This window comes from Apus apus, chromosome 3, assembly GCF_020740795.1.
Source record: "Apus apus isolate bApuApu2 chromosome 3, bApuApu2.pri.cur, whole genome shotgun sequence".
In the NCBI taxonomy this organism is placed as follows: domain Eukaryota; kingdom Metazoa; phylum Chordata; class Aves; order Apodiformes; family Apodidae; genus Apus; species Apus apus.
In genome coordinates, this window is record NC_067284.1 from 71,128,048 (window position 1) to 71,146,327 (window position 18,280).

Here is an 18,280-nt window from a genome sequence, read left to right on the forward strand (position 1 = left end):
TACTAAAGTTTTATGATCCACTGGATCTACTACTACGCTGTTACCTGTCTGCATTTATCCATTTGGTGATACTGAATATATATGCTTATCCATTTTAAATTCCACCCAATTTTAAAAACTGCCCATGTTACTAGATAAGTCTTATGCTGACCACTGGCACAAGCAAGGTCACACAACCACACTGTAGCTCTGATACTACACAAAGTTCTGATTGTTTTCTACTATAAAAGCTAGTTGCTACAGTAGTTCAAAATATTGGAAAGGTGGGGCAGAACTGGCAGCTGTTAATTAATTGGTCAGGGCTTTACTATTTTTAAGAGTGGCTTCCAGACATAATCTAGGCTGCTCTTTCCTCAGGAGCTCAATACAGATGCAAACAGATGACTTGTTAGCCTAACTCACAGTGTGGCTTGTTAAGTCGGGTAGCATGCATTCTGTCAAACATCTTTTCTTCTCAGATTCCAACATTCCCCTTTTGCCTGTTGAAGTCTCGAGTTCCATTGTAAAGTACTTATCTGTATATTGGGTGAATCCCGGAAACTTACCAAATGTGTTTAAAGTCTTGTTTCTACATCTTTGTTAGTAGAAACTTCACCTTGTTCAGTTTTCAGACGTTCACTAAACCTAGTCCGGAAGCTTATCTTGATGCAGCTTGTTGTTTACACTCAAGGAATGGGAAGAAATCACCTACCAGGCACCGCAGCACCCAGCTGCCGTGGCAAAGTTCAGCTAGCCCCTGGCGAGGGGTTCCGACAGACCCCGGCACTGAGGTTTCCCCCGGACCCCGGCAAGCTAAGCCAGCCCCCAGGGAGGCCCCGGCACTGAGGTTCCCGCAGCCCCCGGCACTGAGGTTCCCCCAGACCCGGGCACTGAGGTTCCCCCAGACCCGGGCACTGAGGCTCCCCCGGCCCCGCGGGCGCGTTCGGCGGTGCCGCAGCGCCACCTGCTGGTCGCGCCCGCAGCGGGCAGAGCCCCTCCCGCCGCACTGGCCGTGGGAGAACAGCTAATTACCTCTATCATCGTCATCGAGATTTACGACCGAACTGTGCTAATGTACAATTACTTGAAGAGACTGAAAGCAAGCAGTCGTTTATTGGACACGTCGCTCTTCCAAGGAGACCGAAATAACACGGCATACCCAGGCAGGTCTCTGCTTTTGGCAGTGCCCGGCTCTCCTGCCACCCAGCGTGAGGCCACAGCCCCTGGCCAAGGGATCCTAGCATTCCCGTTGAAAGTATTTATTTTTGATGTCTCGTTTGCATATTGAAGCCCTATTTCTGTTCCCAGAAATATACATCTGTAAAGCACAACGAACATTTCTGTCCCCCACACTTGTGTGTTGGTGACAGCATCTCCCTAAGTTGAGCCCTGCAGAGCAACATCATTTCTGGTCCACCTCTGGGGGCCTAACTGCTGAGTAGGACACAACTTTCCAAGACTGGAGTAAAGATGAAACTGTTTTGTTCAGAATGAAACAGCTGCTTTGTTCTGAACACAGCAGCCTTCGTCTGAGAGTGATTTTGTAAAAGTAGCTATTTGATTTACAGGAAAAAAAGAGGCATGCAGAAGTGTAACCAATCCTGTTTCCATGTGCAAAACGAGGTTACTGCCAAGCTGATAATTCCTTACCTTCCACCAGAGCAAAATGCAGTGACATTTAAAAGGTACTCTAAAAATTGTCATGGACAAAGAAGCCAAGGTTTGTTTCTTTTCTTTTAGAAACAATTAAAATAATAAAGGAAAAAAAATTAATTTAATAATTACCATTCTACATTTTGAAAGAAGATGACCAAAAAACCAACTTTTTCTTGGTATTAAAATACAAAAGGTAAAAATGGGGGATAAAATGCAACAGAACTACAGGTGGCCTGCACCTGGATTAATGGCCAATACTAGGTTTAGCTGCTCTATTTCCTACAGTAGCTATAATAAAACACACTCAGATAAATTAAATTAGCAAATGCGTTTAAAAGGAACAGTGTCCCACAGCATCTCTGACCAAAAAAAATAAAAATCAATTGACTCATATCTAAAATACTTGTGTTTAGGGTGAATACTGAATAGTTTTTGTTGCAGGTTTACCTGAGTCCCTATAGCAATCCCTTATTCCTTGAGTATCATTAGAATTCAGTCTCCCTGCCCATCCAGTAACACGCACAGCTCCTTAAGGATGAACTTTCACTCATTTACTTTTCTGAATTTTCATCTTTGCAAGTATCATCAGGCTTCAGCAGATTTAAAATTTTAAGGCAGACAGATATTCTCTCATTCTGAATAGCCAATCTTGTGAATTCTGCTGTTTTGGAAAATTCTGGAGTCGGAGGTAGTGCTCTAAGAAGGTCTTTCACAAGCTGGGCTTGGTCCAGTGCTATTCTTGATAGTCGATTAAGTTCTCTGTGATCTGGTAAAGTTAGATGAGTCACTGAGATAAGCAGTAAAAGGTGCTTACTAAGCTGTCTGACATGAGTCAACTTCTCTGCCCAAAAATTGACTTCCCCTTTATCAAACAGGTAATCATCTTCTTCCTTAATGAAAAGAAAAGCAACAGTTATTAGACAATCACTCATGGTCTTGAAAATAATGAGACAATTCTAAAAGATACGAAAGAAGGTACTACAGAGATATGACAGGCTGTTACAGAATAACAGCTTCTTCAGGTAAAAAACCAACAACAAAACCAAAAAAAAGTAAAATTAATCTGCATAATTTTTCAAAGCTTTGAGAAAACACAATATAAAGTTTCCTACTTTGCCAAAGAAACTTTACCTTCAAAAATCAGGCAGTTATGGTGCAATTCCTGGGAAAATGGAAGTAAATAGTAGTCCTAATCCTTAACATGTGCTTGCCTTTCCCTGTGAAACTCTTATATTTTACATAAACCTCTGTAACTAGTATGGTAATTTGCTATATCATGGGGCTTTTTGAGTGGATTAAATGAAAAAGAAAAATTGTATCAGTCAGTGAAACATCAGAAAGGCACAGACTTAAGATTCAAGATATATTTCATGACTTATATTAATTGCCAACAAACTTTTCAAAGCTGTAGCCAGTCCTGCTCCTTCTGGTTTACCTTCCAGCACTATTTTGACTTTTAGAGTCTTGTCAAGAGAAAGAGAGCACAGTGTATTCTACAGCATTATATTCTACAGAACCTGTGTGGCAAAGTTTTTCTTTATATATATAATGCTTCTGAAGACAAAAACTGATAGGAGTGAGGCTGTTTTGTGTATATATATATATATGTATATATATATGTGTGTGTGTGTGTATATGCACACAGGAAATATACGCACTATACAGAACCAGTCATGTGGAAGGTGCCACAAAGTAACCAAATATTTAAATGACATATCTGGGAAAGCCAGCAGTTGGAAGAACACTGCTTGAATACCAGATGTGCCTGGCACCCACAGCAGCAGTTTAAATTCAAGGCAAGCCATCATCTGCAATGATACTGAATACAATTAGTTACAGCCTCAAAGTTTTTCAGTCAAAAATATTTGTTAAGTAACTCAATGTTTGCTTGTTGGTCTTTTTGATTTGATGTTGATATTACCAGGAAACAGCCATCAAATTCTATTAATTTATTAATTCTAAATACTGTCCATCTGTTCAGTTTATTTTAATTGGAAATCAATTAATACCAGAGTAGTGATCATCAATCATCAGATGAGACGCTTCATCCTATTCCTACCACAAAACTGCAGAAACATAGTGATCCCAACACGTCATAGCAACTGGTTGTTAAAATTACCAGGGCTGAAGTCTCTGAGTCTCTTCTCAGATCACTGTCCCCCAGCAGCCACTCCAGCAGGACCAGTACACCAGCACGGATCTGCCCCCACTGCTGCAGCAGCTCACACATTATGCCAAATGCTAAATCCAAGGCCATTGGAGCGTTCACGATCCTAAGTGCAAACTCTGTTGAGAGAAAATATGTGTAACATATAGCAAGACCACAAGTATTTTCAAATAAAAACAGCACAAAAATGGTTTCTTGAGAACAGATGCTGAATTTATACAAACACATGAAGAATGATGAATTATACTGCAAGTAAGTTAGATGAATGTTTACTTTTGTGCCACTCGGGGCTTTTGCTCAGTTCCAAAATAATACATGAAGCAACTGAAAATACTGATGCTTAATTTTTTTTTTTTTTCTGCCCATGTAGTGACATTCATTAATTTGGGTTTAAATATACAAATATGTCTGTTAGAAATCTCTCCAGAGACAGTCCTGACACTTACATGATGACTATTTTTGCAAAACTGCAGCTATGCCTTAAATCTTATTTGATGATTCACAGGAACTCAAAACCTATATAGCACATTGCATGTTTTTAAAGGGCTGGGATATAGAACCAATCATGATTTGGTGTGCAATCTCTTTATACAAGATACACATATATGTGTGTATATGTACACACATGCACACACATGTAAGAGAGACCACGCACAGAGGACAGGCTTAGAGAAGGTGTTAAAGGAAGGAAAGGCAGACACTGTTTACAGCACCATCACAGAGCTATCGGCTGCTACAGTATTTTTCCTGGGGAGCAAAGAAATGGACAAATCATGCCAGTACTGTACACAAAGCCATCACCCACACCATGTTTCTTTCCCACTGCCCCCATTTGGGCAGATGCTGTTTTAACTATGTGGCTCCTGGGGCTGCCCTCAATAAGGCAGCACATAGAAGTGCCAGAAGCCCTGTTTGCACAAGAGCTCCAACACCTGCACTGACAGGTATGGGTTTCACCACTGGTAACACACAATTTTATTTATTTTTTTTTATTATTTTTTTAATGGGCATACAGGAAGAGGACCAGGGGAGGAGAGCTAATGAACAAGCTTCTGTTAAATCCCTATTACTGTAAAATGGATTTTGGCAAAATTCATCCTCATCCACAGTCACCAGCAAAAGACCAACTGTTCACTGAATGGTCTGTTTTCTCAGCAGTGTTACTGTAAGGACACATCCCTCTTGAAGGCTGTCTTTTGCGAGCAGACAACACAACCCAGTCAGAATTATTCAGAAAAATCAATACAGACATGCAAGGCAGACCTTATTTTTGTGACTGTCTTTAAACACGTATCATGAAGGAGAATGATTACTGACAAGAAAGACACACAGCAGTGCAGCCAAGACCTGTGTTTAGAGCTGCAGCATCAACCTCAACTCTCTAACACCTCACAAGCCTTCCTGCCAACCACAGATTTTTGTGGAGTACGTTGACACCACAGAGAAATGTACAGTAAAACACCAGGACTAGGGAAATGCACATGCCAACAAATGCGGAAGTGCAGGAAATAACAAAGGGCAAAAAAGACCAACAAAACGATGGGCACATGGTATGTGACAGAGCAGGCAACATACCGAGGACATTGGGGAGGATGAATTAGCATTTGAGACCATGAGAACAAAGGCCGGTAATAAGGAAGGGAGTGAAGGAGAAAGAACAGATGGTCCCTTCTTTATCTTGGAGTTAGCTGAGGGTAAATGGAAATCTCCTTGAGCAAGCAACAGGAAGGCAGGCAGTCAATCTCTTGGTGACACTAATAATGTTACATATGCAGTTTGGCTCTGCTAGACAGTAAAATGGAATGTTCAAATCTGTTTTCTTCATGTCAAGACTTACCACTCTATCAGGACATCCCTCAGCTTTGTCCATGAGAGAGAGTTTACAGGGGTGCAGTGGAACATTCCCACACCATTTATTTTAGGTATTGGGTTTTTTAGGTATTGTTTTTGCTGACATTTCTTTCCAACACCTTTTTTTTTTTTTTTTTTAATTTACTTTCTCTGTTGCTGTGCCCTACTTTGTACCAGTCTGATACTCTAAAATATGGGTACAATGTCTGTCATCTCTGTTTTGATTTGCTTAGGCTCAGGTAGAAAACAGTTTTATTCAAGTGCCACGGGGACCTTTACTCTTCAGAAATACTGGCAATCCTCAGAGCTGGAAGAATAGAAATCAAAATGGAGTGTGGGGTTCTGAGCCTAAGACAAACATTCCTGCTACAAATGCTTACAAACCACAACATTTTAAACCAAGTTCTTTTGAATTCTGATGATCGTTCAGAGTTTTACAGATTATTACTAGAATTGTCAAGGTTTATAGAATGTCTCTTGCTAGTATCACTTTATTTGTATTTGAATATTTAGCAAATTAAGTGATGCTTGGAGCTTAAAACGAAATCTGTTATTCCCCACTGCTATCTTCCTGAAGGTAGCTGCTGCTTCAGAGGACTGATTATAGATACAACTGCAGATATTTAAAATACCCTCAATTTTCTGGGGCCTTTTTTCCCCCCTCTCTTAATATTTAGACTCCTTAAGTATAAATATAGTGATGCTCCTTTTGTGGATGAGAATACTGGACTACTGAGAAATACCACCAAACATATATTTGGGCCTCTAAATTCTGTTATTATATGAACATGCTGAAACTACCAAGAGGTAGCAAAACAAGTAATGCTGAGGTACTACTTAGACGGAACTTGCTTGCTAGCAGTTTTTCAATTGCATGACACAGAAGAAAAGGTGGTTTTGTGGTCACATAGCACGTCAGTCTTGTAGGGAATCCTTGTGTTGCAACAAAGGAAATAGTAAGATTTAAAAGATTTTTTTTTTCCCAAAGAAGAGAAGAGAAAAAAATACAGAAAAAAATTAAATATATAAAGGAGCTCTAATACACAGGAAAAATGTGAAGACCCTCAACACAGTACTGACCCAAAAGGTGCTGACCACCCTTCTATGAACTGCAGACACCATTTAAGTGATCAACCAAATGCAAGCAACAGAGACTGAGACCAGAGAAAAAGCAACATCACTGTGATAATTCTGAATCTTAGGCTTCAAACATTTGGGTAAGAGTCTGCCTAGCTTGGATTCTGTGGTAGGGAAGCTAGAACAGAAACCTCCTGGTACTTGAGGTGTGGACACAAATTCAACAGCAGATCAAACTCTGCCAGATGAAGAATTGCTGCTTCTACTTGCCCACCCCATCCCAACCCATCCCAACCCCTCTAACTGCAGAGCATCAAGGAATGGCTCCATTGTTTCTGAATCGCTTCCTCAGCTGCTGTTACTTACAGAGCACACTGATTTTAACTGACTTTGATACCAGCTCACACAAATTTGATGCTAGAACACTTCCAGATCAGTTTTGGGAACTACTGTTGCCACAAGGACAACAAAGAGATGGACCAAGAATAAAAAAAAAAAAAAAAAAAAAGTGCATCAGCTCCCTAAGCTTGGCGTGCTGAAGTAATACAGATAAATAACAGCAAGCAAAAATACATTATTAAATAGCTAAAAAATGCTTTCAGAGGGGAAAATGTTCTATTGCTTTGATGACCTCCAGCTCTAATAGGAACAGCAATGGATTCTGTAAGCATGTACAAAATCTTTTAAGATACCTACAAAAGGTGCATGTCTTCTAAAAATAAATGTACGTGTCTTCACTGACATATAAACTGTTTACAAGAACTGGTCCTCACATCATATTTTGCCTGTGAAACAGGGTGGATTTTCAAGAAGCCACACATTATACATGGTGCTGTGTTCATGACTCATGCTATGACTTCAGAAAATGGTCTGAGCAAGCTGGAAGTTCACCAGGGGCAAAAAGGACATGTGGCTCTCCTCTCCTCACAGCCCCTCAGGCCATGGGCTCCTGATGCTTTCCTCCAGCCAGCTCAGGTACTCTGGTGATCACCTGGTAAAATTAATACTCGGAACAGCAGCATAGGAATCTGGCACACAACTCAGCATGTGGGTTCTTCTGCTCAGCTGGCAGGCTGGACTGGTTACCCTGCAGCCAGAATTGGTAGAGCTGGAAGCCAGGGAAGGGAAGATCACAGGGCAGCAGGGGCAAGGAAAGAGGCCAGAGGGAGAGCAAGACCTCCCCGTTCAGCAAGCTGCTAGCTCAGGTCAGCTATAATGCAAAAACTTCCCTGTCGGAGTCATGTAAACAAAACACTAACAGAGATGATTCAAATGACTGAGCATTTATAGCCTTTCATAATGTAAGTATCTATTTTAAGTAACTAAATAAAATTTTTTCAAATTACAGATTTCCAGAAGTTGCTTATAGCTGATTACTGCCACAGGGACTAAATCAGCAGAAATCCAACCTGAAGGCATAACTATTACCAAACACTGAAAATACAGCAGTACTCCTAACACAACAGTTCTACAGGCTATCAAAATGGTGTTAAAATTATAATTTTTTAAAAATTCTAAAACAGGTATGTGTTCCAACATGCAAAAACATCATGAGCAAGATAAGCATCTTGCTAAGTAAGTAATACAGCGGCTGAAATACAAAGAAATTCTCTATGCCTTAAACAAGTACTTACAAGCAGAAGAATTAATGCTACTCCTTGAAATGAAAAACAAAAGATAAGAATCAGGTACTACATGTTTTTTTCATTTTGAGGAAGTGAATTTTCATAAAGGGAAAGGGGTTAAGTACTGCAGTTGTGTTAGTCTTTGTGAATCCACCCACATAAAAATTAGACCTCCCACACACACATTCATATACTCCAAAAGCTTTGATCATGCCAGATGTAAATATTTCTTCTAGTAGCCTATTACGTGTCCTCCAACTACACAATTGTTCTCTGTTAAAGCCTCAGTGATACTACGGGGAACTGAAAGGATGTATTAAGAGCATATACACAGATTTTAAGGACAACCATGATGAAATGTAGTCAAAATAAAAAAGCTGAAAATATTCCTTGCCTAACAAAGCATTTTGTTAATTGGTTTTAGACTGGAAATTGTTAACTAACGTTAATTTTAGAACAAAGAGTAATGCCATTCTATTAAATGTATACTGTGTTCAGAAAAAACAAAGTGAAGTAAAACTGCAAGGAAGCTTAGTGTAACAGTCCTGGGAGAAAGCCTCACAAAGAACAGTGTACCAACACCAAGGATGATTTCATGGAAAACATATAGGGTAAGTTCTTCAACTGAAATAACAGAAAGTATTTTAGGTAGACCAGGTATGCTCTGAATTGGTAGAATATTTTTTACCTTTGAGCACAAAGTGCTGCCTACCCAGGTATAAATGTGACTACATTATTATCAATACAGCACCTCACAACATCCTGGTGAAATAAAGTAGTACTCTTGCTTCAGAGACAAGCATGGACACTTCAATCAACAAAGCTCACTGAATGATGGCTTGACAAAACTGGAGATTTATCTCAGGTTTTCTGATACATTACCTTAACGAGATGATGAACATCAAGCAAGAGATCAGGGTCCTATCCAAATGACAGCAGATCCAGCATCACAGTCACTAACAGCTGTAATATTAGATTTGCAAATGGAAAATTTCACCTACTGAATCACCCATGACTTTTTGTTGCATTGAAGGTTTTTTGTTCTTTCTGCTGTTAAGTAATAATCAAGTATGCCCCTATTCTTGACATACAAATATAAGAGAACTGAGCAAGGCATTGCTGCACATGTATTTTTTACTTAAAATACCGTGTTTATGTATGCACTGACCAAATCCAAGAGTTATATAATACTTTAAATATAGTGAGGTTAGAAACTCAATTTCTTATGCTGAAATAACCTGCTTGTATGTTCTACTTTGAGCTAGCCAGGAACTGTACAACTCTGCAGCAAGGCAACACACCAGAAAAACAACAGGACACAAGAAAAGCAGTAGCAGTAGACAGAAAGTAAAGAGGTGTTCATACCCACTCAATCTCCACAAATAATGTTACAGTGCTATTATACTTTGGGGCAACTAAGAAGTAAAACAAAACAAAAAATGCAGAAATGGAAACTGTTGCATCCAGATAGTTGGCAGATGGCTCTTGAAAGGATGCTTGTTCATTGCACTGTCAATTTAAGTTACAAACATCAAACTTTCCACTTTTTCAAATGACCATTTATGTAAAATCTAATATATAAGCATTCCTTTTTATAGTGTTTCATAAAATCAAAGGTGATTAGATCATTTCTATCCTCTCGAGAAATATAATTCCCTAGATGACGTACAACTACCTCATCTGTTTTCCATTTCCCTGCCTGAGTCTGTTTTATAGCCATGCTTTTTCAAGATGACTTTAAAAAGAGGCCCTTCCTGACATCATGCAGCACAATGTCAAAACAGAACACTATTACAAAACAAACTAATCAAAACTAATTTCTTAATACTTGCAGTCTCCGAGTAGAGTGGCAGTGACTCTGCTCTCAGCTTTGACTTTGATTATAAACAGATCTAAGTCAGTAACATGGCTGATGATGATGGAAACTAAGAGCTCAGAACTAAGCAGAAAATAAAAGTTCCTTCTTGAACAAAAAACCACACACACATTCATCACCTTTTCAAGCCCTTTTTTTGGAATGTGAACAATATTTTTCACCTCAGTAACTAGTTTTTCTTTGTTTTCCTTTCTAAATATATATAAATATGCATACATAAGCTTTTCCCATACAAGCCGTGCCTCCTGTACGTGAAGGGTTTTATTACAAAACAACCACAGCTCACAGATCTGTCAGGGGAAATGAGCATTTGGACTTTACCACTTGCATTACTGCTTTTGCAGATCTCCTCCCCCAAAGCCATGTTCTCATTTAAACGGCAAAAAAATAATACCTCATGCATAAACCCACAAAAACTAATGCCTTTCTTTTTGAAAAGGAAAAAATATTCAGCTAATTGTTTAAAACACTGCCAAAGAGAATGTATGTTTTTAAACTCAACTTAGGTTACTTATTGGAGAAAAAAAAAAAAGCTAAAGACTCACAGTTTCAAAATTAGTCTCACTAGAACCAAATAAATGACTGAAGACTTGTTATTGGCATGTTCCAACTCAGGAACTTCTTGTTTAGCATTCATGAAGATTACCTGCCGTGAATGATGTAGACAAATTTACCTCTGTAGCATAGCTGAAATTTTTGGCTAATATCTGGAGAACAGTGGTTAAGTGTTGGTTATTTAAGGGATAAAGGAATAAAGAAAGGGTGGGTAAATCAATGTAGAAGACTAGACACAAAATTCTTCTCCCCACAGTACTTGAAAACCAATATAATTTCAGCAGCACACTCAAACACGTTAAAGCTGTTGTTAAAGCAGTGCTAGAAAGGCAGGCTTTCCTTCATTGCTACGGAGTCACAGCCACAACCATCACAGTTTGCGTGAGGAACCTATTAAGATCTGTAAGTTGCTGTCCTGTTCACTCACTTGCAATTAAAATGCTGATAAGAAAAAAATAACTTAATAGATTATTCACATGAACACTCCATTTAACATTTACCACTTCCAGACGCCAGCGCTGAGCACATACAATTATTTTTCATGCATTTTTTCTTAATTTTCAAGAGTATAACAACTCATAACCTTTACATAATGGTGCCACGGTGTAATTAATAGAGCTAAATGAAGTACTCTCAGTAAGTAATCAGTAGCCAGTCTTTAATGGATGAGCTGATTCTAATTCAGTCCATTCACTCTCAACTTTAATTAGTGGCATTGTATTCTACAAAGCAAACAGTTAGATCATCCATGTGATGATCTAACATTGTATAAGTGAGCTGAGAACAACTTTTAGGTGCTGAAATAAATTTGGGAATACAAAGTAAAAAGTCACAGTAATTACACATTCTTATATAATTTAATGCTTTAAAAAGAAATAAAGTTCTCACTGCAAAAGCCACTGATTTTAACAAGTACCACACATGCCAATAAATCTTGCTAAAACAATTATGAATTTCAATGCAGTAGTTCTCTCTCCCTTTTCTTTAATTAAACCAATTGATCTGAATTACGAAGTGCACTTTAGTGGAATTTTTTGCAAGATGCAGATGCAGGCATGAAAATTCTATGTATTTCTACATTAATACTGATACAAAACCGTACTTCATTTTTTGGTACTATAACCCTTGCTCTAAATGCATGCTTGTCCCAGCTGGTGGCAACTGCTAAGCAGACTCTTCACTATTGAATTAATGGAATTTAGAGTAATTTTAGATTCTTGGAAAATTTTCTAGTAAACATAAAAACTTCAACTAGTCAAGGCCACTGAGGTTACAATATACTTTGTTCTTTTTCTGCATTTTCTCCTGAACAGTAGTTTACATTGGTAGGTATCATCCTTCTTCCAGCAGTTCTGCTTGAAAGGGTGGGACAATGCAGAGGTGCAGATTCCTGCAAACTGTGGCTGTTGAGCACACCTGAGTAGAGAAGACACTTGCTAACTTAGTACAAAACACCTGATGCAGGTGGATGTGCAACATAGTGAATGCAGGAATTTTTGAGCAGAATAGCAAAAAAGCAACTTGGGAACTTCTGCAACACAGTCTTCATGCCTGTTCTGATTCCTTAAAATGAAATAGTATGGGGAGAGACTGTTTTAAAGTTTGTATTTAATTTTTATCTTAGTTTCATAATACCTACTAAAAAGGGTGACATTTGAAATGAAGTGACTATTAAATTGTTCTTATGGAAAGTGCCATAAATATTTTGTGTAGTAATTTATGTCAAAAAGATTGATTATATATATTCTCAGCTTCTTTACTGGTCAATTTTCTAAGCCTATTTCCACAGCATGTAAGAGCATATACTTATAGAGCAAAACCCACAGAAACTGTTCACTATATGAACACTTGATGTAATTAAAATCCCCTTACGTCAAAAGCTTCCAGTATAGGCCAGACTGTCTGTCTTACTCACCTGCTGTCCAAGAGATGAAACTTGTGTGTAGAGAATGGCTCAAGTTATTTTATCTTTTTGCTGACACATAGGTACAGTGATACACAATGCCATGAAGTTTGCAAACACACTGTAATGTTAGAAACTACCAGGACTACAAAACATTCACACCGGAAGCGCATTTGTAACAAATGACCAAGATGATGTTCCTGCTTTTTTTATTTTCCTGTCAAGATTCAAATGCCTTCCAATGCCTGTTGCTAGCTGTTTTCCATACACTTTAGTATGTTTGGGTTTTAGTTTTCTGACATTCCAATGAAAAATGCCAGCCTGACTCCTGAGCTGTCACCTATAGACTGCTGCCAGGGCCTTCCTATTCAACAATTCAGGGATTACAGATCACTTAGGGGCAGTTCTCCCGTAGGTGTCTAAGAGAAATTAAGTACAGCTGCAAGTCTCAATCCTGAATTGAAAAACACCTATCTCAGAAAAAAAGTTTCAAGAGCATCTTCAGTCCATGAGAGAACCATTTGCTCTCCGCAATGGGAAGATGATGCACCAGTTACTTTCTTTGATGTGAAAGTGAGTGAGTTTCAGAAACTCTGAAATGAGATAATGCATACATATTCCTTGCTCTACTTCCAAAAATTTTGGTACACATAAAGGCTTGCTGATCCTAATCACCTTAGTGTGGCTGAGGCACTTCTAGTACTGGGACTCAACATTTCTTTTCAAGATGATGTTCACTTTTCACATTAAAGCAAGAAACTCACCTCCTTTTTCTTTCACACAACTCTTGTCTCCTAGGGGACATATGGATTTTGCACCCCTACTGACCATCAGCATTTCCCTTTACAGGGGCAGGTCCACACCTCTTTGGAAGTCCTCTGGCACAGCTGCGTCTCTTACTGAAATACCTGAGGCTCTGGCATTTCCATACAACAGTTGTCTAAATGCGTAACAGCTGGGTCAAGACAGTAAGCTTCTAGCTATCATCAAGGCATCCTCTAGCAGGGTCCAGTCACCCCCCTGCAACTTCATCAGACACATCACCATTTTGGAGGCCTTGGCACACTCAAGTAGATCACTAAATCGTAATATGGTTTGTATTAATTACTTTGAGGCCTTCTTCCAAGTAAATTTATGGGAGGAGTAGAAGTTGCTTAGTCTTGCATATAATGTGAACATATACACAGTCTTTGGTAAATATTATTCAATCAGTAATCAGAGTTCTTTGATAGAAAGTCTAACATTGATATCAATATACTTGTCTAATACAGATTTTACATTTGTCTTTTCAGTTGCCTTCAAAGTCCTCTGAGGTATTAATTTGTGTTTCTTCAACTGAGAAGGAGCTAAGACAGTGTTGTGAGTGCTCTCCCCCATACACTGATGTGCTGAATAGGAGAGCTCCTTGTTTAAGATCCCACAAAAATAAAAACATTTGTGTCTCATATATTAACGCAGACATGAACTACACACAACCAGAGATTTCCCAGTCACTGGGAAGAAACTTCTTTTTCTGTTCTCTCCACATTTAATACATAGCTTTGAACCCTTCTTATTCCAAAATATTCCAAATAGGCAAGGAGGACAGAATGGCTAAGTAACCTGTGACTCTCAGACAATCATCTTGCTACAGAGTGTGTCACAAATCACTTGTATTTATCATGATGTCCGTGGAAAGAAGAAATGGCACTAGCTATTCTGCAGGCCGAGTAGACAGTCATGAAGATTAAAAAATCTTGACTGATTTTATATGCTTGATTTGAGACATTATAATCCGTTTCACTGAGGAGTCAGCACCCCATAACACTTTAATATTCAAAAAGCATTTCCCCCTGGCTTCAGCTGTATGTGATCTGAACATCTGCAAATCATGCCTCCAAGGTATCTAACTAAGCACTCAGCAAACTACTGACCTCCTTTCCAAACTCTCGTTGGAGTGACTTGCTTACCTGCACAAAACAGCTCTCTGGGAGAGGCAGGGATAGAATGTAAGTAACAAGAGCAATGCTAAATGGCTTTAGCATGCCTCTTTTTGTGATCCTGCTCTTAATTCACTTTAACGCTTTCAATTTTGCAACTGAGGTAGTAGTACTGTTGGAGATGATAATTTCCTATAGCATATGCCCCTGCTTCACCATCAGAGCAATCTGCCCTGTCTATTGCATTATAAAAAGAACTTGGTAAAAAAACCTCACATGTATCATTGAAAGCTTAAGAGTTTTCATTTCAAGTGCCTAAATGCAGCCTGGCCCAGAGCTACCCACAGCTACAGCTGCTGAGTCCTTCAGAGGCAGGTGCTCCCAGCATAGAGCATCCTCACTAGCCCTGCTGGGAACACAGGTTAGCATATTTCAGGAGCAGGGAAATTTAAGCTGCTTTGCAAACACAAAAATCTTTTAATGTTTTAGGTTTGGGGCTCCTTTCAGCCTCTACTGAATATTTGGATAAAGTACAGCTTTTTATAGTCCTGTTTCTCAGCCAAAATTGTACATATTTTACCAAAAACATCTTGCTCCAAAGCATAGATGTGTAACAGCATTAAAATAAAAGGCCTTTATTTTTTCTCATAGCCTGTATAAAGATAGCATTTTCCCCTAATTTCCCATGTAGAACCATGAGTATTGTAACAAAAACAAATAATTAAAGCAATAAAAACCACAGTACGGAAAAATCTCAGTACTGACTAGGAAGGATTAACACAAGTAGCTGAAAACCAGGATTTTATCCTGAGAAGTGTTAGGCAAGCCTAGCAATGGACCATCAAACTCTCTTATAAAAATATACAGTTCTCACAATTAATTTCATTTGCAAAACAAATTATAGAGAGAAGATGGAGACAGAAAAGCAGCATGCAGTAAGTTTACATAAATCAATTCAAGGCCTGTTGAAAGGTGCAAGAAACAGGGAGGATGAAGTGGGAGGGGAGGTAGAGATGAAGGGAGCACTCAGTGCACAAAAAAGAATAACAGCTCTGGTGTATTTTATTCAATTAGACTGGCAATCTACAAGAATAAACAACATCAAAGGGATTTTTGTCCCATTTTTTAACAAAATAAGGAAACCAGCAGGCATGCTTCTGTGTACGTGTTTCCCACCACAACTTCTGAACCAGCTGTACAATTTCCAGTCGGACAAAAATGATACGGGAATCCAAAATATTAAGTCTTGTTTCAATGAAGCTAGCCAGCTGGGTAAAGAAAAGAGACCATGGTGCTGTCCTGCTTAGTGAAAGGTTGAAACTTCACTCATCATACATGAGAAAATCTACTTATCTCCCAAACAAGTCCATTAAAAAACCCTAAAACAAGCTCCCTTCAGTTCACTGCTCAAGGAAGTATTTTTCCTTTTCTTTTCCCTTTATTTTAAATAAGTAATAACATTTGCAGATACACTACACACTGGCATATGTCTTTAACATAGACATATGTCTTTAATATAAATACTTATTCTGTCTTTAATATCTTATTTTTCCAACTGCGTGTTTCAAATGAGTTTGCTTTAGGAAAGGCCATATTCTACCCCACCTTGCCATGGATGAGACTAGTTGAGCCCTCACCACTAACAGTGAGATTCGTGTAAAATCCTTGAATTTGGAAAATTTACCTCTACTCTGTGGCAGCCTGCCACAGTGTCACAGAGGGGACCATTCAAAAAATTAAAACATGTTGCAAGAGAAGGCAGCTAATGAACAAGGGCTGCCTGTAATGCCTCTACTACTTCTATGGCTTTGAAATGGAACCATGGATGTGTTCTATAGACCGGCAGAGGACAGAATTCAGTTTGTATCTATAAGTACTCTTTCACCCTGAGATCCCTTTATCCTTAGGCTCTCTCCTTACTCCCCACAGTATTTGCACTCCGAGGTCTTTGCTGACCTTGTAGTAGGGTAGTGTGAAGTCACTGGCTCCAAAAAGTCCTCTGTGCTCTGGTATATTTAACCTGAGAGGCTATTCTCCATCTTGGTATGATCTTGCCTAATTAAACTAATATATGCAATAGAGTTGCTTTAAGAGAAGGAAATCAATACTGGGAACATCTTTTCTGAAAGACTCTTGACTTGTTCATTAACACAGTTTATTTGATCCTAATGCTATTGGGCTGCAGAGAACACGACACATCTTCCTGATATTTCTGAGAGGCCATGGTGATGGAATATGGGATGCTAGGATACCATATTGTAATATGGTGATTTACTGAAATTATTTACATTTGGGGAATTTGAATCAAAGAGGAAATTATTCTGCAAAGGTAATTCTTAGTTGTGTTTCTTCATGCCTGTGCATCACGCTAAAGCTTTTAGTAAGTATGAAAAAATGTTTTTTTTAAAAAAAGAAGTAAAACCCCCCTATCTTCTGCTGTTTATAGCAACAGTAGGTTAAGTTGAGCACCTCGGTGTAACAATCTAGAGTCCTGAAGTTCTAGTATTACGATATGCAAGATACAGACTCTGGAACTTAGGGAAGGTTGGTTTTGTTTGAGTATGAACTTAAAAGTACAGTAAGGAGAAGTCTATGAAGTGTAACTGGTCTTCAACACAAACACAAAATCAGCTTGTGTGTGTCTGCACATGAGGGAAAGTAAAAGGGTAATGAACATAGTACATGAAAAAATGAATGGGTTTTATTAGCCCTGGTAACAAGATACTGTAAGCCTAACCCATTGTGATCAAGCCAAGTGTATGAGTTAATCAAGACCTTCACTAAAGTATTTCTGCTAACACTTTCATCTTACCAGTGGGAATTATTTATAAAGTGGTTTTCCACTGCTAGCATGACAAGGTGATCATTAACACAGCACAGACCATGTGAAGGAATAAAATTAAAAACATGTGAAAGTGGCATTACACTGGTACTGTAAGCAACTGCCATAAATAATTCTGTTCCTGAAGGTGATTTCAACAGTCTTGCTCTAAATCTAACAAATGCAAAACCCTTCATGAAGAGTCAAGTTATTAAAATTTAAACTTCTAGGCTTCCCAAGGATGTTTAACTACTTTCTTGTGCATGCAAAATCAATTTGTTTGACCAAGCCAGTTCTGAGTTTCCCTTGCAAGAGCTCATTTGGAACAGATTACAGAAAAAAACAAACAAAAAAACTATGTGGAGTTTTACACATCTCAGAATTTGAAGTAAGAGCCCGTCGTGTCCCTCAACTGCTTCCCAGCTCCCATCAACAGCACCAGGAATTAAAGCAACAGATCACTAGGAAAGCTCTGGTACAGGGAATCGGGAATATAACAAAACATTCTAGGGTGCTGCCTTGACTCTGGCACAGGCAGGCACTGTCTTGGTCATTAAAAATGCTGAGTGCTGACTTACGTGAAAACAAGCTGGTGGTTTAGGTTAGTTTGCAAAGTATTTATATTCCCTACCTCACTCCCACCCACACACATCCAGAAATGAAATTCTGTGTGCAAAAATCTGCTTCCATAAATGTATCGTCTCCTCATTGACACCTTGAAATGGGGCATGGGCTGTGCATGGGACAAATATTTTGCACAGGGCTCTGCACAGGTTTTCAGTATCATTCTTGCAGAGGTGATATCTTGTAATGTAAAGGGCACAAGAAGGGGAAATTTGCACCATTGATAT

The 18,280-nt window shown here is 38.8% G+C and overlaps 1 protein-coding gene across 3 annotated transcripts in view; it reads right to left on the reverse strand.

Moving 5' to 3' along the window:
* Positions 1–1,073: 1,073 nt before the first annotated feature.
* THADA (THADA armadillo repeat containing) overlaps positions 1,074–18,280 on the reverse strand; it is a 168,987-nt gene continuing 151,780 nt past the window's right edge. For all 3 annotated transcript variants that reach the window (XM_051614144.1, XM_051614146.1, XM_051614143.1), the window contains 2 exons: positions 3,755–3,921; positions 1,074–2,525 (listed from right to left, as the gene is read on the reverse strand). In XM_051614144.1, coding sequence (XP_051470104.1) covers positions 2,187–2,525; positions 3,755–3,921 — 506 coding nt within the window. In that variant the 3' untranslated portion in view covers positions 1,074–2,186. The remainder of the gene's footprint in view (positions 2,526–3,754; positions 3,922–18,280) is intronic.